The sequence below is a fragment of the Mesocricetus auratus genome, unplaced genomic scaffold, assembly GCF_017639785.1.
Source record: "Mesocricetus auratus isolate SY011 unplaced genomic scaffold, BCM_Maur_2.0 Super-Scaffold_100011, whole genome shotgun sequence".
Lineage (NCBI taxonomy): Eukaryota > Metazoa > Chordata > Mammalia > Rodentia > Cricetidae > Mesocricetus > Mesocricetus auratus.
In genome coordinates this window covers 49,482,296-49,508,426 of record NW_024429195.1, presented here as the reverse complement: position 1 = coordinate 49,508,426, position 26,131 = coordinate 49,482,296, and the positions used below count along the sequence as shown (strand labels likewise).

General features: G+C 44.2%; 1 protein-coding gene across 2 annotated transcripts in view; it reads left to right on the top strand.

The window, feature by feature from the left end:
* The window catches only part of CUNH12orf56 (chromosome unknown C12orf56 homolog), a 58,333-nt gene extending 32,510 nt beyond the window's left edge, over positions 1-25,823 (top strand). For both annotated transcript variants that reach the window (XM_040754801.1, XM_040754802.1), the window contains exons 7-13: positions 6,474-6,580; positions 7,690-7,779; positions 14,843-14,966; positions 17,761-17,835; positions 18,073-18,147; positions 21,391-21,569; positions 23,903-25,823. In XM_040754801.1, the coding sequence (XP_040610735.1) occupies positions 6,474-6,580; positions 7,690-7,779; positions 14,843-14,966; positions 17,761-17,835; positions 18,073-18,147; positions 21,391-21,569; positions 23,903-24,029 (777 nt within the window). In that variant the 3' untranslated portion in view covers positions 24,030-25,823. The remainder of the gene's footprint in view (positions 1-6,473; positions 6,581-7,689; positions 7,780-14,842; positions 14,967-17,760; positions 17,836-18,072; positions 18,148-21,390; positions 21,570-23,902) is intronic.
* Positions 25,824-26,131: the final 308 nt, after the last annotated feature.

Sequence of the window (26,131 nt, the reverse complement as noted above, 5' to 3'; positions counted from 1 at the left end):
TGTGTGTATAACACCAGCAGTTCCTCCTCCGCATTCACATGGAGCTCCAAATAATGCTTTCATCAACTCGTTTGGGTTGGGGGGGTGCCCTGAATCCTTCTTCTGAAGGAGGGGTCAATAGGAGGACAGTCTTAAGTATGATATGGATCCTCATTTCTGGAAAACAGAAAGGCATAAAATTCTCAGGAGGGGCAATTCCTCCTGGAATGAGTTATGTTAATATCTATTTATTTAACTAATCTTTCTAGAAACCATCTGGCAGATTTCATTTCTTTGGAGTATATGTATATTGAACCTCGTCCCCTTATTAGGACTGGATCAGGTCCATGCCAAGTGTTGTCTAAGGGGTCTTTCCGCATGACTGTGGCATAGGTTTTCTGTGTATCACAGTGCCAAAACCGTGTGGCAGCAGATTTTACATCATTAAATTTTAAAAATTAACAATGAAAAGAGCATGTGTCAGAATATTCCTTGGCATGCCTTTGGTGGGGTACCTTTTAATGTATTAATAGTTAGCTTGAGTGTAAGGTTAGCTCTTTCTACTCTACCTTGTCCTTGAGGATTATATGAAATTCCAGTGACATGGATGATAGCTAATTGTATGCAGAAGGTCTTAAAATTGGCACTGCTGTATCCAGGTCCATTATCAGTCTTGATTTGTTGAGGAGTGCCCATGACAGAAAATGCAGCTAACAAATGGCTGGTTACATGTTTAGTGCTTTCTCCGGTTTGAAGAGAGGCAAAGATAATATCTCCCAACAATTTTTGAAAATCATTAAGGGTATGAAGCCTATCTAATCTCAAAATAATTTTTTGAGATAAAATTTTATCTTCAAACATTTGAAAGCCTAAATAAGTATAGGGATCTTTGAGTTGTACTTTTTCTGGTGCTATTTGTATCCCCTTTTTGTTAGAGCATCACATAACTCTTTATAACAAAATAACACTTCTTCCCCTTTTTGTCCTGCTAAAAGGATATCATCCATATAGTGTATGATATACATCTGTGGCCATGAGTCCCTAACGGCTTATATAGCAGATGCTACAAAAGATTGGCAAAGTGTGGGATTATTAACTATGCCTTGGGGGAAGAACATGCTATTGATACTGGCACATAGGTGCTTGAAAATTTGGAGAAGGAAGACTAAAGGCAAAGCGTTTTTGATCATCTGGATGTAAGGGTATAGTAAGAAAGCAATCTTTGAGTTTTGTGGGCAGTTTCTTGAAAAATGGCCTGACTCGCCACAGCTAAAACATTTGTTTCTGCTTTGACTAGACAAGAACTGTCTAACAGCAGTGCCTTGCATAGCAGCTGCCATGGCGAGTCCTTGCTGATAAACTGCACCTATCTCAGCACAGAGGCGAATGTAGCCAGAAAGGTCTGTTTTTATACGATATGGTCTAATAGCTGCTTGGCAGGCAGAATTAGCATTTTCAAAAGCCAATTGTTTAACAAAGTGGTGCCTGAATCAGCATTTCCAAAAGTCCTACCTGTTGCTGTTAGCAAGCAGGGGACAAAGTCTGAAAAAGGCTCATCAGGCCCTTGTTTGATCTTAGTAAGGGAAGAGCTCATGTCCCCTTTGGCAGGTAGTCTCTTCCAGGCTTTAGTGGCAGCTGTTTGAATTTGGGCAAAGAGTCCAGGTTCATATTGCATTTGAACATCCTCTGCCTCATAATTTCCTTCACCCATTAACATAGCTGCATTCCAGTTATTGCCTGCCTGGGCATTTCTTTTTGCAGTTTCTTTACAAGCTTTGCAAATTCTGACTTCCATAAAAGATAGTCTCCCCCTGCCAAGGTTGCTCTAGTTAAAGTGTACCAGTCAGAGGGAGTAAGCCAATTGTTTGCCACAGATTTTATGATAGCAGTGGTATAAGGAGCTGTAGCTTCATATTGAGAGACTGCAGTTTTGACTTCTTTGATTACATTAAAATCAAAACCTGCATGATGTCGCCAGGCAGTGCCTTGTGCATCTGTTGTCTCGGTTACTGGAAAAGCAGTAATATTCTCTGACTCTGTCTGATGTTGGTGGGTAAGAGGTGTCTTAAGGGCAGCCCCCCTGAGAGGTGGCTTGGCAACACCTTTCTGAGAGGTGTTGGTGGACTTGCCTGTTTTCAAACTCTCTAGCTGGGTAATCAGGTCTTGATGTTCTGTTTCTAATCGAATCTGCTCTTTAAGATATTGAATTTTGTCTTGTAGCTCTTTTTGAGGGTTTAAAACTGGGCAAGCCAGAGAGGGGACTGTTGGAGGAGGCATATAAGGTGGAGACCTATGTTCTGCTAATGGAGGGCATTCTGGATCATGATATTTAGCTGCCTCTTCCTCCAAATCCTCCCACTCTTAGTCACTAAGACTATCTTCCATAGGCTGTTGACTTTTGGATAACTTTTTAAGTGAGCGATTTATCTTTTTAACTTTGGGTATAGCTCCCTCATCCTTTTTAGGTCGTGGTTTAGGTTGGGGTATCTTTTTGACAATCTTATCCTGGGTTTGTGGGCTACTCTTTTGAATCTCTTCTGAGTCACTATCAAATGACATAAGGTCCTGCTCCTCACTAGCCTGCTCTACTTTTTTATTTTAGTAGGTTTTAAGCATTACTCTCCTTTTTTTATTATATTTGTTACAAAAGGGTCATTCTGTTTCTGGAAAATAATTTTATTAATTAGATTCAAAATGAAAATGCTATAATAGGAATCTTTTCAGGGCCAAAAGTTTTATAGTAATTCTTTAAAGCATCTCCTACACTCTTCCACTTTTTTCATCTATGGTCCCTTCAGTGGGGAACCAGGGACAAACTTCCTTAATAAAGACAAAAGACTTTCACAAATCCTGTGTTTTAAGCCTAATCACTTGGGCCTTAAGTGCCTTCTTGAGGCCTTCAACAAACAATTCATGTTGACTCATGTCTTGTCCCATATCGTCACTCACTTACCGAGGTCTTTGTTGCTGCGGCAGGCTCTCGTCTTCCAACTACCTCTGTTTCTTTTCTTTTTGATATGGCCGGCTCTCCTAAGCGACATTCTTCACTGAAGCCCTTGTACCTGGGTCACCACGTTGGGCGCCACTTGCCCCAGCCCTCGGGGTCAGTCAACGGGGACCCTAGGGGAGGGAGTGAGAATGGGGGGACAAGAGACTTGAGAGATGGAGACAAGACAGTTTTCTGATCAAGTCTTTTTATTGAAAGTACCAAAAGTAGGGCAGGCAGCAGAAGGGAGGGGAGCAGAAGTTTTCCTTGGCAAGGTATGTTCCAAGGACATAAGTCTGCAGCTGAGGGAGTCTGGACTGCAGGCCAGGTGGCAGAAGGGTGTGAGAGCCTGGGCTGCAGGCCTTGAAAGTATGCTGTACAGGAAGATAAGCAGGCACAGAGAAACAGAAACTTAACTAAGTGTTAGTCTCTAAGAATACAGTAGGAATATTAAGATGGCTTCTATTATGTTATCCTTATTTGGGGCCCTCCACAAATATTGAAAAAATGCTTTTAAGTATAAAATTGGTATTTTTTCAAAAATGTGATCCCTGGGGAATCCCAACAGCTTGATTCTCACATGGTAAGCTAAAAGTGCTTCATTTTTGTTTTGGTTGGGAGGTGTTAAGAAGGAATGGTGAGCATGCGTGCTGTCACTGTGGTGCCCCTGGCTGCACGTGTCACCCTGCCTTCTTAGTGAGTAGCTGTGTAGTACACAGACACTCAGTCATCCAAGCAGTTGTGAGGTGCTGTATACGCAGGAGAAAAACCACATTGGTTTTCCTGATGACGGTGGCTTGCTGTCTTAGTGTGGGTGGTGCTGAGGAAGTCCCTGGGATGTGGGTTAGCTGGGATGGCCTCAAGCAAATGAAGATGGTCCACTACCATGATTGTCATGAAAGAGCAGCGATAGAGAATAGCAGGTCAGCTAATGACAACAGGGTAAGGGTGTTGTGCCACACGGACTGTAATAGTCAGAAGTGGTAGATTAGTAGGAAACACCCATGCACTCTTTGACCCTAGGATTTCCTTTGCTGTGTTGTGGGAAAATACAGAGGTAGACACCAGGCACTAGAATAACCAAGGATGTTGATTATGAAAATGAAATTCATACAGAAAGGCTAAAGAAATTGGATTATCTCCCACCCGAGGAAACTGCAGACCACCCCTGCCTGTGCATTATCAATTTAATCTACCCTAATTGTGTAGATTTGTTTGCTCAAAGACCTTCTGTAGACTGCCTTACCAAACTGCACACAAACACATGGCTTTGGTATCTAAAAGGGCCTTTGTTTCAGCAGGGCAAGGTAATCAATGGGCAGCTGTGATCTGGCCAGGGAAGGCGCTCAGAGAACTAATCCAGCTCTCAGTTTCCTAAAGGTGGGGGCGAGAGCCCCCTCTAAAGAGAAGTGAGAAAACCAAGATGGAAGCTGGTTCAGGGCCGGAGTGCGATCACCCTTGAACACTAAGTAATCCCTTAGTACCAAGAGGTGCTGCTTCATTAGGGCACAGAGGCAGGTTTTCCGGAGAGTGATGCAGATGATTGTCAGATGTAGATAGACTGTCAGCTGTGGACTGTCAGATATAGTCAGATGTAGATAGACTGTCAACTGTGGACTGTCAACTGTAGATTGTCAGATATAGTCAGATGTAGATAGACTGTCAGCTGTGGACTGTCAGCTGTAGACTGTCAGCTGTAGATACACTGTCAGCTGTAGACTGTCAGCTGTGGACTGTCAGCTGTAGACTGTCAGCTGTGGACTGTCAGATGAGGATTGTCAGCTGTGGACTGTCAGCTGTGGACTGTCAGCTGTGGACTGTCAGCTGTAGACTGTCAGCTGTAGACTGTCAGCTGTAGACTGTCAGCTGTAGATACACTGTCAGCTGTAGATTGTCACCTGTAGATTGTCAGCTGTGGACTGTCAGCTGTAGACTGTCAGCTGTGGACTGTCAGCTGTAGACTGTCAGCTGTAGATTGTCAACTGTGGACTGTCAGCTGTAGACTGTCAGCTGTAGACTGTCAGCTGTAGACTGTCAGCTGTAGATACACTGTCAGCTGTAGATTGTCACCTGTAGATTGTCAGCTGTGGACTGTCAGCTGTAGATACACTGTCAGCTGTAGACTGTCAGCTGTGGACTGTCAGCTGTGGACTGTCAGCTGTAGACTGTCAGCTGTAGATTGTCAACTGTGGACTGTCAGCTGTAGACTGTCAGCTGTAGACTGTCAGCTGTAGATACACTGTCAGCTGTAGACTGTCAGCTGTAGATTGTCAGCTGTGGACTGTCAGCTGTAGACTGTCAGCTGTGGACTGTCAGCTGTAGACTGTCAGCTGTAGATTGTCAGCTGTGGACTGTCAGCTGTAGACTGTCAGCTGTAGACTGTCAGCTGTAGATACACTGTCAGCTGTAGATTGTCACCTGTAGATTGTCAGCTGTACACTGTCAGGTGTAAATAGACTGTCAGCTGTAGACTCAGCTGTAGACTGTCAGATATAGTCAGATGAGGATTGTCAGCTGTGGACTGTCAGCTGTACACTGTCAGATATAGACTGTCAGATGAGGATTGTCAGCTGTACACTGTCAGATATAGACTGTCAGCTGTAGACTGTCAGCTGTAGACTGTCAGCTGTAGACTGTCAGCTGTGGACTGTCAGCTGTGGACTGTCAGCTGTGGACTGTCAGCTGTACACTGTCAGCTGTGGACTGTCAGCTGTGGACTGTCAGCTGTAGACTGTCAGCTGTGGACTGTCAGCTGTGGACTGTCAGCTGTGGACTGTCAGCTGTACAGGCCTCAAACTCACAGAATCTACCTACCTCTGCCTCCCAAGCTGGGACTAAAGGCATGCACCACCACTGCCCTGAGCTGGGTGTGGTGACTCTGGAGGATTAACTTTTCTATTTAAAAGAGTATGTTTCATGGCCCCACCTGAAGCTCTGGCTGTCCCAGCAGCCTGTGACAGGCTTTGGGAGCCAGAGCCGGGCGACCGTCCCTCTGGAGCTCACACAGAAGTAGGGAGATTAGAAGCACTTCCGATTTTTAGTGCTGGGCAAGAAAATCAAAATTTGCATCTATATTTCTTTGTTAAAGGTGAACTTTGTGGCCGGGCGTTGGTGGCGCACGCCTTTAATCACAGCACTCGGGAGGCAGAGGCAGGCGGATCTCTGCGAGTTCGAGGCCAGCCTGGTCTACAGAGCAAGTGCCAGGACAGCCCCCAAAACTACACAGAGAAACCCTGTCTCGAAAAAACCAAAAAAAAAAAAAAAAAAAAAAAAAAAAAGGTGAACTTTGTGGGGCAGGAGATTGCTCAGTGGTTAAGAAAGCACACCACTCTTGTGGTGAATGTAGTGAGTAAAAAGTATGTTTTCTGTTTGAATGCTGCTAGTTTTAAAGAAACTGTTATAAATCACTTCTTGAGTTGAAGAGGTGTTTTCTTGTCTTTTTATGTATGTATGCTGGAGTTTTAACAGCTGATATTTTCATTATTTCCTTTCCCACTTGCTTTTGCAGACCAGTGAGCTTTTCTACTTCCTAGTGAATAAACTTCATGAGTATTTGCCAGAGTCTAGGGATAAGACTACGCTTCAAAATAAAAGCCAAAGGGCCAACGAGCTGGTGTAAGTACTGACTATGCAATCAGATATTAGCCATCTAAGACAGAGGTTCTCAACCTATGGGTCGTGACTTCTTTGGAATTGCATATCAAATATGTTATGATTCACAACAGTATGTCACAACAGTCAAGTCACAGTTATGAAGTAACAATGAAATAAGTTTATGGTTGGGGGTCATCACAGCATGAGGAACTGCATTAAAGGGTTGCAGCATTGGGAAGGGTGAGAACCAGTGCTGTAAGGGGTTAAAAAACATAAATGAAAGATACTAGACAAAGCATATGCACTATTAATGGTTAGTGGTGCTGTACCTTTCACTGCATGTAGACTTTTACATTTTAAAAATTACTTCATTGTTAATTAATTTTTTGAAACAGGGTCTTGTAGTCTAGAATATCCTAGAACTTTCTATGTAGAATGTCTGGCCTCAAACCTGTTTCCTAAGTGTTAGGATCACAGATTATGCCACCATGACATGCTCTCACATGAATTTTTTAAAATAGCATTAAAAAAATTTAGTGCACATATAAGGAATTAGTAATGACTTCCCTCAAATGCGGAGATAGCTACCTCAGATACTGATGTATTTACTCATTAAACATGTAATTTGGGGCTGGGGATGTGGCTCAGTGACTGAGGGCACAAGGTGTCCTTGCAGAAGATCAAGTTCCATTCTCAACTCCCCTATCTGGTGGCTCACAACCCCCTGTAACTCCAGCTCCAAGGGGATCCGATGCTCCTGGCCTCTCCTCTGTGGGCACATATACTCACGTGCACAAACTTACATTCAGGTACACACATCCAAATATTTGAAAAGAAATCATTGGAAAAAATACACATTCAAAAATGCTTCCGCCCATGCCTTGACTGACCCGAAGCTCTTACTCAGTCAGCAGGCACATTTTGACTGCCCTATGTTTAGGTGTTTAGCAGCCCCAGTGCGGGTACTCAACCAGCACTGGTAACTTGATACACAGAATTCGATGGACTTTGGGCCAAGTGAGTATCTGAAAGCAGCTCTCTGAAGGTTGACGGCTTTTGTGGGTTTCCGACCCGAGGCACCATGTCATGTTCACGGCTTTTGCTTTGCTTTCTTTGCTCTTGTTTCCTAGGGCGTGTATTGAAATTATACAGACCCTGGGACTGATGTTCAGGGAAACAGAAATTGAATCATCACGATTGAGCACACTGGCAGCTAAGAAGTAAGGTTTACGTATGCGTTTGTTTTGTTGTTCTTGTTGTTGCTGTTTTGTGTTTTAGGGAGATGTTGGGACGATGTAGTCTCTGCCATTGCTTTAGTTGGAGGTGTGAACCAGGAAGACTGGGGTCTAAAATGAACTGGACTAATTCTTTAGTCTGCTTAGTCAAGCAATAGCCAACTTAAGTCAGAGCATCAGGCAGTCTAGACTCCGAGGGCCAAGAAGAGTCACCTGAGGAAAGTGTGCAATCGCAAGGACAAGCCACACATGGCAAAGTCATGTTCTTCTGTAGAGGCACATGGACAACAGCTGAAATAAACCCACTCCTATCCGCCACACCTGGGAGGGGCACGAAAGCACGGTCCAAGAACATCTGTGGTTTTGAAGAAACTGGGGTCACAAGGACTCTTGTTTTCTTGGAGTTTTCTCACAGGCACCCAGAATTCCCCTCGCACCACTCCATTCTTGACCCTTTGCCCTGTAAAGTCCTCTGTTCACCCCCTCATATGTGCGTGACACTCCTGTAGGTTACTTGGTGCCTGCTGGATTTTTTTGTGTCCCTCCGCATCATAAGGGCACACAGATTTTTCTCAGCATGATGCCTTCTGTTACAGTTCAATAGACTTGAAAAAGACTAAATGACCCATCATACAGCAAAAGCCTGGGAAACGGAGTCTCCATTGGAAATTATCCACAGCAGAAAATTATATTTGCTAAAGCAAGAGTTACTGTAGTCACATTTTTTTTGTAGTCACATTTTTATTCATAGTTATGGGCTGCTTAACCGTGGGGGATATGTCTGCTTATAGACATTTAGATGGTACAGCCTACTAGACACCTAGGCTATATGGCACATGTATATATATACACACATATAAGACATATGGAATGTATATGTATATGTTTGTACATATAATCATATCATACTGCTTGTTGTCCCTAAGGCCATCATAAATTAAACAAGTGACTCAACCAAGCAAAAGTTTTTCCATGCTGCTTTGTCCTCATGACTGAAGCAGAATGACCTTCATGGGAAGTAGAAGGGCATAAAGGACAAGAAAATGTTCTTCTAAAGCAAGGCCTGTAACACTCACGCTCACATTCTATTGGTTTCTGCCTTTCTCTATCCTAATTAAAAACAATGGCCTTGAATTGTTCCACCTTGGTTTGACCCTGTCAGCTTCATCAAACCTTCCTCTCAGATAAGACTAGTTCTTCTCCGCGCCTTCAGTATGTGTGTTCAGTAGCTACAGTAGAGTATGGTGATATTATTAATTTTTAGGAACTTTTGATATGCATAGGATTATCATGAGAACAAAGGTGTATGACATGAGAGTATTAAATCTGTTGCCATGTAACAAATTGCATGAGCTTAGCGAGTTAGACAGCATTCAGTTATTCTCTTACATCTCCATGGATCAGGACTCTGGGCAGGGTTAGCTGGGTCCTAGGCTCCTGAGTTCAGCATTCCCCTTGTGGAGTTGACTGGGTTCAGCTCCCTCCTAAGCTCATATGAGTGGTGGTTGAGAGGGCAGCTGTAGCTGGCATGCATGCCCTGTCTGTGATTTCTGAGAAGGCCCACTGTTGCAGTATTCGGCTGACTAGATCACTCCCACCCAGGATCATTTCCTCCAGACTAAGAAGCCAATTTATGGGGCTGGAAAGATGGCTCAGAGGTTAAGAGCACTGACTGCTCTTCCAGGGGGCCTGAGTTCATTCCCAGCAACCTCAAAGTGGCTCACAACCACCTGCAATTCAGTCTGGTACCCTCTTCTGGCCTGAAGGCAGAACACTGTATAAGTAATAAGTAAATCTTTAAAAAAGAAAAAGAAGTCAACTGATAACGGGCCTTAGTTTTATGTGAAGAGCCCTTCAAATTCACAACCTAATATAGCACAATCATTAGTGACAGCCACATATAGTCACAGGCCACACCCACACATAGGAGAGGGGATCATATGGGATCTGTATACTCCTGTGGGATAGGAGTGTTGGAGACCATATTAGAACACCATCTTTCACAATATCACAGAGTTTTTGACCTCTAACATCTGTACTCTAAAGTAGAGCATAATATATTTTAAATCCATGTATTATAAATAATAACAATCCGAGTAATAAAAACCATTCAATTGTTGGGGCCATTTTTAAGTCAATGGTGTCAATCCCCAAAGTCTCTATTTTCTGGATGAAGCTATAGCTTGACTAAAATTGTTGACCCAGTGAGTTTTAAATTAAGTTATTTGTTAGAAGGGGTAGATTTCAAATGAAATTCCATTTGAGGAAATAAAGAAGCGGTATTCACTTAGCATTTCCCAAAGTGGAAACTTTGTTAGTTCAACCCACCTTGCTGCATTCCTGAATGTGCTGTGTTCTTTTGTGTTTCGGCATTGTTGTGGTTGAATTCATATATTATCACAGTAAGTGACCTAGAACTTTAGAGTACTTTCTCCTAGATTTGAAAAGAAACTGTTTCTGAAAATAAGGGACTGCAATTAAATAGAACAGAGAACGGAAGGTCAGTTCAAACTTCATATCTGGAAAAAGCTTCCAAAGGAGTGTTCTGGGGGTTGAGGAGATGGTTTAGTGGATAAGAGTGTTTGCTGGGAAAGTATGGGAACCTGAGTTCAAATCCCCAGAATGGACATAAAAGGTCTGGAAGGCAGGGCAGGGCGGGGCGGGGCGGGGCAGAGACGGGAAGATTGCTGTGGCCTGCTGACACTCAGCCTAGTTCCGTGTTCAGTGAGAGACCATGTTTGAATGGAGTAAGAGGGACAGTGATAGACTGAAATAACCCTCTCCCTGCTTCGCCTGCCACATGCAAGAACACAGGAGCACACCCAAACATGTGTATGCATGTACAGTGCACAAACACAAACTCACAAAAGAGCATTAGAAATAACAAAGGAATGGTCTTTTGGTTGGGTAGGTCTTCTAAAAGTGAGCTTGACTGTTTTATTATTTCATTACTTGAGAACAGTTCTATGCACCTGTGCTGGGCTGGACACTGTGCAGCTGAGGACAGTTGTGAGCTGACCCTCCTGCCTCTACCCCACAGTGCCCAGACTGTAGGCACCTGCCTTTATGCCCACTTTATTCAGTGCTGATGGTCACACCCAGGGCTGTACATGCTAAGAAAGCACTCCGTCAACTGAGTTACACTCCCTGCTGCAAGACCGAACATTTTAAATCGCGCAAATAAAACACTAGATATTGTGAATGATCTACACAATTGTGTGTGTGTTTAGCAATGTATCGCATATCAAGAATTGGATTGGCTTTTTGAATTGGAAAACAGGAGAACTGTATATTTCTTAGGATTTGGTTGACCATGGGCTTTTGAGCATGGTAATGACTTAAATGAAAGCCTAGGAAGTTTACAGGATTCTTTGTTTCTCAATGAAGAGTGAATTCATGCTGGGTGGTGGTGGCCATGGAGGTGGTGGGGCATGCCTTTAATCCTAGTACAGGGAAGCAGAGGCAGGCAGATCCCTGTGAGTTCGAGGCCAGCCTGTGTCGCGTCCGCTGCGCGGCCTGTGTCTGAGAACGTGCGGAGGGTGTCGGGGATTGACAACACAGAGACTCGTTCAACGATGTAAAGAAAACTTTAAGCAGGCCCCAAAAAGGTTCAAGAAAACTTCCTAAGAAAGGCTTCCACCAGAGAAGCTTCTGCTCTCCCCTCTACCCTGGCTGGTTCTGCTCTCCCCAGAAACTGCTCTGGGCGTGGCAGAAGAGGCGGTTAGTCTCTGGACAAGGTCGAGCTCAGGGTGGTTTCTGCGGGCAGGCCTTTTCCAGGAACTTAATGCCCCCAGGCATTGTATTGTTTTTAGTAAACATTGTTTTTAGTAAACATTGTCTTACAGCTGCCTACTCCCAGGCAGAAGGGGAAGTGGGTCTCTGCTCAAGGTCTGGTGTTCCCACAATTCACCCCTTTTTATTTTTAAATGAGGCACTCCTGGCTTAGGTCAAGTAGGGTCACCCTCCCTTTCCCGTCCTTGGGGGACCTTGAACCCCTGTCTTAGGCGGGAGGGGTCTTCCCCACAAGTTGCCCGTCATCAGAGCACCCCAACTTTAAATCATCTGTAACCAACCTTCATGGCTATCGGGATTGCCATGGGCTAGGCTAAGCAATACTTGGTTACGGATCTCTTGCCTCTGGAACAAGGCACGTTTGAGCCCGGCATAAAGCCAGAATGCCTACCGCCACTGCCACCATTTCCAGGACCCCCATTGACATAGCGCCTCTCCATCACCGTACCCATCACCAGATCTGGGCCATAACATTCTACCAGCCTTCGTCTGTTACAAGGGTAACCCACACGTGATTTACATTTTGTTACAAGGGTAACCCGCATGTGATTTACATTTACAATTTGATAAAGTTACAATTGTTCCAAGATCTGCTCAGGAAAGCATTTAGAAAGTGCACTTGCACAGATACATTAGGTACAATCATTGATGTTACACATGTAGTATTATGAAAAATATGAACAATAGGCTTGTTGCACTATCTACAGAGCACCAATTTGTTCCTGTGGTGATGCAGTTTGTTGATTTAACGTCAGCTGATTATGCGACTTGAGTCAAAGTCTCCTTTTTGTCACATTAGGACAAGTTGCATCTCTCTAGAAAAATACACTGGCCTAGTCGTGATTCCAGAAACAGGAACCATCAAGTCTGATATTTCAAGTGACCATGTCCTGTTCAATTACTTAAAAGAGGCTTTTGCCCCTCATCACAGTCCATACCAATGTCCAAGTGTTTTAAATGGGTCCTTTTTTCTCTATTGGCTTCACTATGAAAACTCATGGGTCCGGAAGGTTGATGCAGCAGGTCTGTTGAGAAACTGGAAATCTCGAACCGACTGTTTTCTTTCTTTCTTGGGCTCTAGATTCGATGACAGCAAGGTTCAGGAACACTGATTTAGGAGATCTCACTCAAACTGGCTTAGGTAGGCTCCCATGGTCTCAGGTCCAGTTTTTCTCTGCTCCATGCCGAAGCTTTTATTCTTTTCCTACAAGAAAACACAAACATGCCCTCGACCCCAAATTAGGGTCTTCTCCACTGTTTAGTGCATGGATGTCTCCATTTGACCTGAGCAATAGTTGCTCAAGTTCCATCATGCCAGAATCTGTCTGAAGCTCACTGGCATTCACATTATAAAATTTTTAAATGAGGAGTGTATTATTTGATGAGTCATATGGGGACTGGGGACATTATTCCCCCTTTTTTATTTTTAAAAAAAAATATTTTTTTTGAACTGTTGAAGCTGGACCATAATAGTAGAAGGATTTGTCTACCCTCCTTGGTTGACTATCTAGGTAAATTTAGATTATTACTTAGATTATTTGTAGATGCCCATTAAAAAGGACATATCCATTAAATATTTCCCAAAAACTTCTGAAAATCACTCAAAGTTTGTAAACTATAATGTGTCCAAATAACTTGTGAAAATTATTTGAAGTCTGTGAGCAGTCTTTCCCAATCTAACCTGTAGAGCTCTCACTAGCTGACAAGGCCTCATTTGCATCTTAAATTTTTCTGTAAAAACATTAACAGACTGGCTGGATGTTCCTTTTGTCTATATTTAAAGCAATCTAGGTAGCTTCTTAACTATTTTTGAAGGGATTTAAGTATCCTTTTAATCATATAAGCAGTTCACACTCATGCATTCACAATCACATTTCATACATACCGGTGTGGCCACACCATATATTCAGAACATACATGTATCTTTCAGTCATCCTTTTTCCCTAGGTCATGATTAGTCTGTTGCAATGAAGCTTCCTTAATTGAAATCTATGTAAAAGAACAACTCCAGCCAATCCTTGAACTAAGAGGTTAAAAAGTCCTATATGTTCTTTATCATTCCTCCATTTGAGCTACAGTCATGGGGTACAGCCGTACCTACTCCTTGTAACTGTAGATGCAAGGTGGAAAGGCCAAGCTTTTGGCCAAAAGTTTTTAGAAATGACTCACAAAATAGAATTTAAATGTAAACAACAATTTTTCATTCCATATACCTTTGTCTTTTTCTTTTTCTTTACTTAATACCAGTACCTCTTTACTGTTACAAATTTTTTTTTTCCCATTTTTTTTTTAAGTCAGGGTTTCTCTGTATTGTTTGAGGCTGTCAGTCCAGCCTGGCCTCGAACTCACAGAGATACGCCTGCCTCTGCCTCCCAAGTGCTGGGATTAAAGGCGTATGCCACCAACACCTGGCTCTCTGAATATCATAGCAAACATTCTCCCAATCTGGGACATTTAAGCCTTCCCCAGTAATGAACCATGGGCTCCCTCGTTCAATCCATTTTAAAAAGCCTGCCATGGTTGTAGTGCCCTGTTCTTTAAGCAACTTTTTTACGTGATACTGTAATTTAAACTTCCAGGCACTATTTTCCATTGTTTCTTTTCCTATTTTCCTCTATCTGTCCCTAGCTGGCAAAAGGGTCGACCCCGTCCACTTACCTCGCTTTCACGATCTCGGTAGGACCTCCAATTGTCGCGTCCGCTGCTCAGCCTGTGTCTGAGAACGTGCGGAGGGTGTCGGGGATTGACAACACAGAGACTCGTTCAACGATGTAAAGAAAACTTTAAGCAGGCCCCAAAAAGGTTCAAGAAAACTTCCTAAGAAAGGCTTCCACCAGAGAAGCTTCTGCTCTCCCCTCTACCCTGGCTGGTTCTGCTCTCCCCAGAAACTGCTCTGGGCGTGGCAGAAGAGGCGGTTAGTCTCTGGACAAGGTCGAGCTCAGGGTGGTTTCTGCGGGCAGGCCTTTTCCAGGAACTTAATGCCCCTAGGCATTGTATTGTTTTTAGTAAACATTGTTTTTAGTAAACATTGTCTTACAGCTGCCTACTCCCAGGCAGAAGGGGAAGTGGGTCTCTGCTCAAGGTCTGGTGTTCCCACAAGCCTGGTCTACTGAGTGAGGCCCAGGACAGCCAGAGCTGTACAGAGAAACCCTGTCTCAAAAAATTAAAAGGAAAAAACGGAGTGTCTGTAAGTTTGACTCCACTACTTTCCCTTTACAGGCTTTATCCATTAATGGCTTTTCATTCATTTTTTTAGGGGAACGCTATTTACTCTCTTAGTAATCTTAATCAGCAAGCCTGAGGTTCCTAAGTCTTGCTCCCTGTCTAACGCCCAGCCACCATCTGATTCAACTTCAGCCGAAATGTCTTTTGATGCTCAGGTAAGAGGAAAACTTGGGGGTCTACTGAATGTAACCCTGGGGGCTCTTGTTTCTTATGTTTTAACATGGAGAGTACAGAAATATGTATACATTAAAGAGGCTATGTTTTGCTATTAACCTAACATGTAAGCTATTTGGCCAATATTAATGTATCTCTTTTATGTTTTCAGGTATATAAACTAAGGAAAATAATACTGTTTAAAAATGATATTCATTTGCCCAAATGTCTCTATAATATTTAAATACATGTAATTCCATAGTAGAGGTTTGATAAAAACCAACCAAACAAACAAAAAAGCCCCCAAAAGAATGTCTTAAAAACAAAACAAAATAAAACAAAAAAGAATGTCTTCCAAATTTCCAGGTTAACTTGGACTGTATTTTATCCTAATAAGTGGTTAGTGTTCACTTCGTAAGAGTCACTTCTTTTTCTAATGTTTTAGTAAATCATTAGAAATATCAAACTATATCGAAGGTGTATTTCCCAAGAGAACATACCAACTTGTAATAAAATTATTTTGAGCCAAGTCAACATTGATTTTTTTTTAAAGGATAGGACATGGTTTTGCAGCCCTTAAGCGTACAACTGGGGCTGTGTTTTAGAAGGTGCATCCGTATGTATTCACTGGTTATCTATTATGAGAAAACAGTGCTAGGCAGAGATCCAAAGCGGACACAATTTCTGCAGTCACAAAATCAACACGATTTACCGTCAAGCTAGTTCATGAACGGGGTGGGGGGGGCAGGTGTCAATGAGACATGGCTGTATGCGGAGCACCTGAGGCACACCTTGAGACGGTGGAGTGAATGAACAGAGACTGGGGAGTCGGTGAGAACCAAAGACGCAGACAGGTAGAGCTGTTAAGCTACCATATACATGTATGGTACCATGTAAATATGCAGTGGCTTCTTACATACATACTATACATACATGGTGTGGTAACACATGCCTGGAAGTCCAGCACTTAGGAGGTGAAGGCAGGAGAACTGAGAGCCACAGATGGGCCTTGCACTATATAGTGAGACCTTTTTGAAGAAGGGGGGGGAGGAGGAGGAAGAGGAGGTGGAGCAGGAGGAGGAGGAGAGGGGAAGAGTGTAGCTTAGCTGAGGGATGGAGTAGAGAGAGAGAGCTCAGCAGTTAAGAGCATTTGCTACTTTTGGAGAGGGGTCAAGTTCAGTTCCAAGTACCCACATGGTAGATCACAGCTATATGTAACTTTAGCTCTAGAAGTCCGATGCTCTCTTCTGGCCTCCATGAGCACCAGGCCCACATGTGGTACACATATATACATGCAGGCAAAATACACACACACACACACACACACACACACACACACACACACACACACACACACACACACACTTGGCTTTTTGAAACGGTCTCTCTGTGTAGCCCTGACTGTCCTGGAACTCGTTCCGTAGTCCAGGCTGGTCTTGATCTCACAGAGATCTGCCTGCCTCTGCCTTCCAAGTGCTGGGATTAAAGGTGTGCATTACCACTGCCCAGCTAAAATAAATTTATCTTAAAAACAAAAGAAGAGGGATGTTTTCCCTGGCTCCCAAAAGAGACTCGTCCTCTTCTGAGCTGTCTGAACTTTCTATGTTTTTCTTTTGAACCCCGTTTATGTCTACGTATATGCTTACTCAATTGCTAGTTTGGTGCCTGATCTTAATTAAGTAGGCTGTGTATTTCCCAAGGGTAGGCAGGGAGTTGCCAATGTCTAACACGGTGTCTGATGCATACTTGTTGAATAAATACACAAAGAGGAAGAGAGATGCTCAGTCATGAAGAGGGTAGATTCCGGAATATTTTAGGGATTTGAGCTGACACTTGACATGAAAATAAAGTGTGGAGACTAGGAGACAACTTTTAGAATGTGGCCCAAAAGCCAGAAGACAGCCACAGCTAGAAGATTGGTTTCAAGGGGGCAGCACTGAGCTAGGTTTGGGGTTCGTTAGTCTGGATATAACAGTATTTCCCCATGCAACATTTAGTAGGCAAATGGATGGTGTAAGTTTCATGCCTTCAGGACCTTCAGATCTTCTACACTGGGCAATCCGTGTGACCATCAGGAGACAACACAGCTTTTGGTCACCTGGTATAAAAGGAAGGGGGACACTAAACTAGAGTCCATCCTGCACACAGTATGAGGGCAGGGTCTAGGCCTGGAGCATGTCCATAGGTAGTTCTTGTGCCTAGAGTGGCTTATGTGCCCTCTCAACTGCCTGGGGATCTTGTGGGCAGAGGTCTCTGATCCCCATGTTTACCCATTCCACAGGAGTAGAAGTTCAAGCTGGGCACAAGCCTCTAAATCCCTCAGAGATTCTTCTGCCTCACTCCTAAGGAACATGTTTACATATTCCTGAAAGGAAGTAGGTGTATAATGTGGACCCCAGTGTGCAGACGGTTTTGTCTGGGCCATCTTGTCTTTCCCTAATCCCCATGTGGGTCACTGTTAAACGTGTTGTCTCTTTACAAGAATAGCTTGTTTTTGGTGGGACTGAGGACTGACACGTGTGAAGAAAGCACTCTGCCACTAAGCTACATTCCCCAGCTCTTCCATTTTGAGACAGGTTCTCTCTAAGTTGACCAAGCAGGCCTTGAACTTGTGGTCTCCATGCCTCCGGCTCTTTAGTGTCTGGAATAACAGGCCTGAGTCAGCCAGCCTAGACTGAAAGCCACCTTTCTGGGAATGACCGAACCAAGTGGGATGGAAAGTGGACATTGCAAATACAAATTTAAATCACAAATCCTTTTTTAAGGCAGTCCACTGATGATTATTGAAAATTCTAGTTACAGAAGCTCCTCCTGGAGTATACGGATAAGGCCACAGCCCTGCTCTATGAGATTCTTCTTGTCTTTCAGCAGGTACAGTACATATTATAATTCTAATTTGATTATGTTATGGTTAACTGTGGGGGGGGCATGGTCTCTAACACTGGCTGGGTCCAGTGATACCACGTTCACTCATCAAGGCTATTACAGGTAATTTTATAGAAGCTGACTTTAAAGATTTGATTGGTTAGGATAAATATATTTGGAGTGAGAATTCTTTTAGTTATGACTCAGACATAACGAATATGACTTGTTTCCTTGAGTCTCTAGGGAAATCTTGGATTGGGATCCACAAAGTTTGCTATTAGCTGGATGATGTCATCCCTACAGAGCTGTCCTCCCACGGTGAGTATGGAACAGAAAAGGGCCCGGCTTACTGGACGCTTCAGTGATAAAACATGGACATTGTCTTATGATTTACCCAAGTGTACAGAGCACAATATAAACTTGATGATTTTATCATTTAATGAAAAGAAAACTTTTATATTTGAGACCTGAATTAAAAGCATTAAAATATGGTTTAAGACTAGCTTTATTATATTAAAAAAAGAACTTTGAAGGCATATGTAGCAAGCAAAATGTTAAGTTATTGACTTATAATTGAGTAAAAAGGTTGACCTTTGCCTAAGTAGAAGCATGAACTTTAGATTGGCTGTGTGCTCTGCCCCTGCTGCCCCCACCCTTGTCCAACTCTGATCTCTTGGAAGATTCCATTCGTGTCCAAATGGCCCAGGTCTGTCATTCTACTAGATCTCAGCCAGAGGGAGCTATTTAAAACAAAAATGTGATTGCTGTACCTTGCTATCAGCTGGATGGGCTCTCAGCAGCTTTTCTTTGCCAGCCTCCTTCCCAGGCCTGCAGGGTGGGGCATCTTAGAGCTTTGCAGCCACATCTGGTCCCTCCTTCATCCTGCCATGTGCATCTCTCAACTCAGTGGCCAGCCCTCCTTCCCCACTGACTCCATTGCACAATCCTTTCCTCTGTGTTGGTCTTAGTCTGATATAACAGAGTGGGTTGTTAGTACAGGGTGGAGGTTCATTGGTTATGTTATAACAGAGTGGGTCGTTAGTACAGGGTGGAGGTTCATTGGTTAGTTATAACAGAGTGGGTCGTTAGTACAGGGTGGAGGTTCATTGGTTAGTTATAACAGAGTGGGTCGTTAGTACAGGGTGGAGGTTCATTGGTTATGTTATAACAGAGTGGGTCGTTAGTACAGGGTGGAGGTTCATTGGTTATGTTATAACAGAGTGGGTTGTTAGTACAGGGTGGAGGTTCATTGGTTATGTTATAACAGAGTGGGTCGTTAGTACAGGGTGGAGGTTCATTGGTTATGTTATAACAGAGTGGGTCGTTAGTACAGGGTGGAGGTTCATTGGTTATGTTATAACAGAGTGGGTCGTTAATAAAGGGTGGAGGTTCATTGGTTATGTTATAACAGAGTGGGTTGTTAATAAAGGGTGGAGGTTCATTGGTTATGTTATAACAGAGTGGGTCGTTAGTACAGGGTGGAGGTTCATTGGTTATGTTATAACAGAGTGGGTTGTTAATAAAGGGTGGAGGTTCATTGGTTATGTTATAACAGAGTGGGTCATTAATAAAGGGTGGAGGTTCATTTGGCTCATGGTTTTGGACACTGGTTGGTTCAAGACGGAAGAACTATATCTTAAGAGGATCTTGCTGTGTCTCTCCATGTCTGAAGGCTAAGGGACAGGAGACCACATGCGAGTTGTGAGATTAAAGTCATTTTGCTATTTTTGAGAAGGTGTCTGTGTTGCTGAGACTGGCCTCTAACACACAGCAATCCTCCTGCCTCCGTCTGGCTGGTTTTTGGCGTAGCGGAACTCACTTTTATAACAACCTCGGTCTTGAAATCACAGGTTCTCTCACTGGATATCCACGCACATAAAGTACATGATTCCGTTCTCAAGGACAAGAGCCCGCGATTTAATAATCTCTTATAAATCCTCACCTGCTAACAGCTTCACCTTGTGGATTGGTTTCCTAACACGTGAAGACATGAGCAGTCTGGGTCTGAAATACTCTCCGCCCCTCTCCCACCTAGTTAAGCCCCACTCTTCTGTGAGTCCTCAGTGCCGACTCCTGGAGCGGAAGGTAGAAGATGGTTCCCTGACCTTTGAGCTCACACTCACACAAGTCGACACTGTAGCCTGTCTGTCCCCTCCCCTTGAGCTTGTCACCATTGCAGTTTGCATTGGCTTCTGTTGTGTGGTTCTGTCCTGTGGTAGCTGTCAGTGCCCTGTGTTGCCCAGCAGAGTTTCCTCTAGGCATATGGTAGGAGTGGGCTTGTCTCTTCACTTGATTACTTTGGCCTGAGTCACTTCTGGGTAGAGGTTGTATAGCATGCTTCCCTCACTTCCTTTCTGGAGTGCTATACCTATTGTGTTTCACACGGTGACTGCTCTGCCCACTGTTGCTCCCTAGTGATGGTGAACAGAGCTGCCTACTGACTTGTGAGGGCTGTATGGTGTGAACAAACGGCAGAGCTTTCCCATTCCATACTGAGCACTGGTAGTTTGAGGTTTGCTCTAGATCTAGCCCATCATGACTGAGACAATGGCTTTCTCCGTGGGACGTGAGGACAGCGATATGTCTAGTGTGCTAGAACTTTCCCTCTACTCTCTCATGCATTCCGTTAATCAACACATGCTTCACTAGAAATCTCTCCCTCCACTCACTAATGCATCCAGTTAACACACTATCAACACACTAGAAATCGCTTTAACAGGTAGTGCTTGGGGATGGTGAAATTGCTCAGTGGGTAGAGGTGAATGTTGACTGAGTTTGTTCCCTGAACCCAATATGGTGGGAGAAGAAAACTTCTATAAGTTGTCTTCTTAATTTAACAGGTGGGTAGTGACATGCACATGCCCCCCCTCCCCCAGGTGAGTGCTGGCCTGCGTACCCGCGTGCACACACACACACACACACACACACACACACACACACACACACAGGTGAGGTAGCGAGCGGGGCACTTGTTGTGAGATAATGTGTTCTCTTTCCATATGCGAACGGATGCCTTGTTGACCCACTCCCAGCTGTGACCTGTCTTCCAGAGTGATGATGTTGAGTGTGTCCTGAAGAAATTGTCTTCTCTTGTCAGATCCATATGACACATTAATGCAAAGCTGGCCAGAGCCACAGTGCGCCTGTATCAATAGGATAGCCGCCTGCCCCAAAGAGATTAAGACCGCGATGTTGGATCCTTCAGCAGTGCCCAGTGCTCAGCCAATTTCAGATTCACTCCAGGAGCATCATAAGTTTTTCCTGTTCATATTTGTATGTGCAATATGAAAGACCCCTGCTTATCTTATGCAGTGATGGATCTGGCTGAGGTCCTAAGGATCTCAAACTATGGGGAAGTTCCTCAATCAGTCTTCAAAGGAACTGGGTCAATTAAGAGGCCAGTCTGGGACCAGGAAGCCGGTCAGGGTGAGGCTGCCCCAGGCAAGGGCACACAAGCATCAGCGAGGGCATCAGCCTAGACTTGTCAATGAAGTTCACGGCTGAAATAGGGTGCGTGTGGGTGGCACCCTGCCCATGAGTAACCGCATTCTCCTCCTCTAGATGGCTTTTGTGGCCAGTATTGTGAAGCGGGTGGTGGACGGACTTTCAGCCTCGCTCCAGCTGCTGACTCCCTGCCAAGCGGTTCTGCTGTACCAGCGGCTTTATATCCTCAAGAGCTGCCTGCAGTACAGCAGGGCTCTCGCCGAGCATATTAGGAACGACCACAGCGAAGAGTTCAGGTAAGGAAGAAACGGTGCGTCCAACCAAAAAGCTCACTGCTCGCTTTCTTGGCCGCTTACAACAGGACCAGATATTTAGGGTAAACGGTGACGCAAAAATTCCACTTTTGTTTTTATTTGACCACAGGTAAGGTGAAATTTGGGACAGTTCTAAGAACCACTGATTGCCACGTGAGGAGTGTCCCCAGCCCAGAAACTACTTGTCGCTCATTGCCTTGCTTGTGTGAAGTCTATATTGCACCAAAGTGTACTGATTTGTTTTAGGGGTAACAAACTCTAGTGAGGGGGATGATAAGTTATGTCAGCTGCTGCATGCATGTTGGGGGTGACCAATGAGTAGAGGGGGACAGTAACCAAACGCATTGGGGAGTCTGTTGTTGATTTGTTTCATTGACTTTCTCACCCCCAGTAACAGAACAGTAAGCCGCAGTAGCCAGCATTGGTTCTGTCCACCCGGCAGCCTGTTCTGTTGCCCCTCAGGGGTTACACCTCTACTTCAAGACTAGTACAACCAAGTGCACACTCAGCACTGCACCCTGAGCCAACACGTAGTCAAGAAAAACTGATGTCGCTTTTGCCATAAACAAGAAGGGGACAGCCAGCATGGCTTCCCCCTTGGTCCGGAGGGAGACATCAAAAGATTTGGAGGGATACATTATGGCTTTATATTGGCTTCAAAAGGGATAAAGTCAGCCCTCTGTGTAGACTCTGTGTTTCCTGCATGTGGCCTTATACTAGAAGGTCCATTCTGGATACCATAAAAGGATTTATTTGGTTCCAAGTTGATCCCACAAATCAGACCCAGCACCCTCCCTGTCCTGCTTTCTAACTTCCTTTTCCTTCTCATTAGGAAAAATTGACATAGCGTGAAATTTACCCCTCTGAAGCATATAATTTGGTAGCTTTGAATACATTTCACAATATTTTCGTAACCATCACTGTTGAACTGCAGAACATTGTCATTATCTGAAGGAAACCCAGTACCCGTTAAGCAGACACATCCCATTCCCCCCTCTCAGCGGCTGGCAACCACTTACCTACACTGTCTTCTGGACAACCATCCTACAAGTGGCCTTTTGTCTCAGGTCTTTCATTTATCATATTTCCAACGTTTTCCCATGTTTGTAGCATGTATTGTATGAAAACTCCCTGCCTCAACCTGTTTTTCCATTTTGAGACAAGGTCTTACAGCATAGCCCAGGCTAGTCTGGAACTCTCTGTGTAGCTTATGTTGGCTTTGAACTCATTGCAGCCTCTTGCTCTAGCCTGAGTGATGTAACTATAGGCACACACCATTATGCCTAGCCTAATTATAAAAGACCTAGTTATAAACCTAAAAAACCATCAGGCAGCTGGCAAAAAAAAAAAAAGGTGTCATTCTCCCAGATAGCAGTAGCTGGCTGGAGTTCCTAGCAGGGCCCTGTCAGGAAGACTGGGTGCCCTTTGTACCATCTCCCCCCCTGCTTACCCTTCCCACCTCTCTGGCTTACCTCTCTTGTGGACATTCAGGCTTGCAGTTTTGTTTTAGTCTGATGGTTTGCCATTCACTTTGCACTACAATCACCTGTTCAGTTATTGACAACGCTGACCCTGCTGTGGTCCTTCTGTTTCGATTCTCCTGGGAGTATGGTCTGGGTACCGACAGTTTTTCAAAGCTGCCCCAAGCGATTCTGTTAATCACTCGGGGTTGAGGAGCATTTGATGCTACCCAAGGGTCTGACTGCAGGCTGTTTACATCCTCATGTAAAAGCCTCTATATAGCCGGGCGTTGGTGGTGCACGCCTTTAATCCCAGCACTCGGGAGGCAGAGGCAGGTGAATCCCTGTGAGTTCCAGACCAGCCTGGTCTACCGAGCGAGTTCCAGGACAGCCTCCAAAACAATACAGAGAAACCTGGCCTAGAAAAAAAAAAGCCTCTATATAGAGGACTCAGGAGGTAAATCTCACTCTTTCCTCTTGACTGGTCTTCATGGGTTATCTCAGCTTGATGCCCTGCCTACTCCTTTCTGTGTATTGTCAGAGGAACCCAACATCAGAAGCCTCACACATACTTTGGTGAAGACAGTCCTGTCCTGTCTTGTCTTCCTGGTTACTGCCTACGTGGTGGATCCATTGTTAATTAGTTTCTCAAGCAAGGTACCTATGCTCACTGAAATGCACATATAGCAAAGATTTTCTAGTTCCTGAGTAGGTGGAGTCTGGAATCTGCAGATGCTGAGTCTCATTGTTAAGACTCCCTTGACCTCCACCCTCAACAGTGAGTATGAACACACCGGATGAGCCAATGTGAAAATTCTCATTTTTAAAGGTGTTTTGTTTCTCTGTGATTTGCAGGTACTTCATTCGAATGCCAGCCTTGGAGAGGAGGCTCCCTGTATGGTACCCTATTACGGAGCCCACCACTCAACTCTGTCATGAAGTTCTACAATTAATTGAACAGAAACAATATGCAAAATGTTAGAGGAGATAAAATATAAAATGTCCATTTAAGTCAGTAATTATGAGAAACTGCCTTCCCATGTATTTAATATCCAGCTTTCCCCAGGTCTTGTAAAGCTTTTAGTTAAACATTCATTGACACCTCTTTAGGAGGTCTTACTTTGTAAGTAACCATGACTAGGCTGAGAGCATGCAGCTCCGTGGTAGCGTCCTCGCCTGGCATCTGTGAAGTCCTGGGTTCAGTGCCAGCACTGGAAGAAACGAAACAAGAAACTTAGCACCACAAACACAAACACCGTCTAAGTCTATATAAAGTGGTGTACTGCTCCAGACCGAAACTTTTCTTCCAGATGTGGAGCTCAGCAGAAGCACAGAGTGGCTGAGTGTGCACAGTAGATCCGGCGGGTTCTGTTGGTGCAATGTGGACGATTGGTAGAAACCACTGGAACACCCACAGCAAGATGGTTGTAGGAAGTACAAGCCACACAGTGAGCTTGAGAGAAGTGCCCAGCAATGGCAAGGCACCTTCTCCTCCGCCTGTAAATGTCCCTGTGACAAAAGTATTGGATAGCAATGGGCAGGGAGCAGTCACAGGTGCACAGCCATAGAAGGGAAAGCAGGCCAGACTTCCTATGGCAGAGCACCTGCTTCCTGCCAGGGGTGGGGGTGGAGGGTGAGGGGGCAGTCTGAGCCATCTTTTAGAGCCCTGTGGAAGAGAGGCTACTCCTGAACTTTACAGCTCTCACAACCACTTACAAAAGACCTCCACAACACTGTGTGGCCATACATGAACTGATTCCCAAAAGACTCGCTGTGAGCTGTTCGGTTTGGACGTCTAAGAACAGCAGAGCCGGGCTTTCTGTTCAGCATGAGACGGTTTGAGTATGGAGCTCAGGAACACCCACTTCCAAGAAAGTGCTCCCTGGCCGACTCTGCCAGTGGTGGGCAGCGGAACCACAGCTGGGGACTTTGTTGAGGAGACACAGGTTCTCGCCATTAATTTGTCCAGCAATATCTGAATCAGTTATTTTATGGTGACTGTTTTTTTCTATTACTACATTCTTATGACTTTTGATTGATCATCTAAGACATTTTTGTTTTTAGATTTAATACTTACACCAGCTTTGTAAATACTCTGTGTAAACACAGGCCTATTCTAGATGCTGCTGTAACTCAGATGGTAAGGCGCTTGCCTAGGGTGTGGGAGGCCCTGGGTTCAGTGCCTGGCACCACCAGACAAAAAAATTAAAATTGGCTTCTAAATATGAGACTTTGTGTTAAAAATGTACATAGGAGTCACTTTTCGCTTCTCAAGTTGCTCCGCTGAGAGGCTGTAGGTGGGTAAGGAGGAACCTTCTTATTTGTTCCTTCCCTCAGCTGCAGCAAGCCTGTGTGCACCTGCTCTCGGCATGGCAGCCTCCTCCTGGCTTTGCTCGGCTCCCCACAGGCCGCCCTTGCAGCTCCAGTAATGACTTAATGTGCCAGCATCCCAGGCTCCCACCGCTTGCAAGTTCTTATGTGCCTGTTTTATTGTCAGCACAATATTTAATACATAGAGGCAGAACTATTGTCAGACTTTCCAGACACATAAATGCAATGCCGAGTTTTCAACCCAGTATACTGTTAGGTTCAAAATATTGTTTTGACACATTGGTTAAAATATTTTTGTTTGCAGATTATTTATAATAAATTGTTAGTCTTGTTTGTTTGTATGAGAACTTTGATTTTTTTATTTTGACTTTTTAAAAAGTCTTAGGTATTGTGCTTTTGCAAAAAAAAAAACAACCCCGTAAGAAATAAAACCTTCATTCAACAATCTCATTTCTGGTTCTGACTCATATAAATAGCTATTTGACTTGAAGCCAGTAGGTTCTCTTTCTAGGCCTAGCTGTTTCTTTCTGTTCCTTTATTGTATAGCAGGATGAGGCTGAGTGGTCTCTAACTTCTCACTGGTGTTCTCTGCCTGTAAACAACATTTTGTTACTTGTTGGTTTGTTGAAACAGGGTCTCATATAGCTCAGCAGGCCTTGCGCATTCAACGATGGCCAAGGATGACTTTGAACTCCTGACCCTCCTGCCTTCATCTCCCAAGTGCTGGTATTGCAAGTACAAACCACCACACCT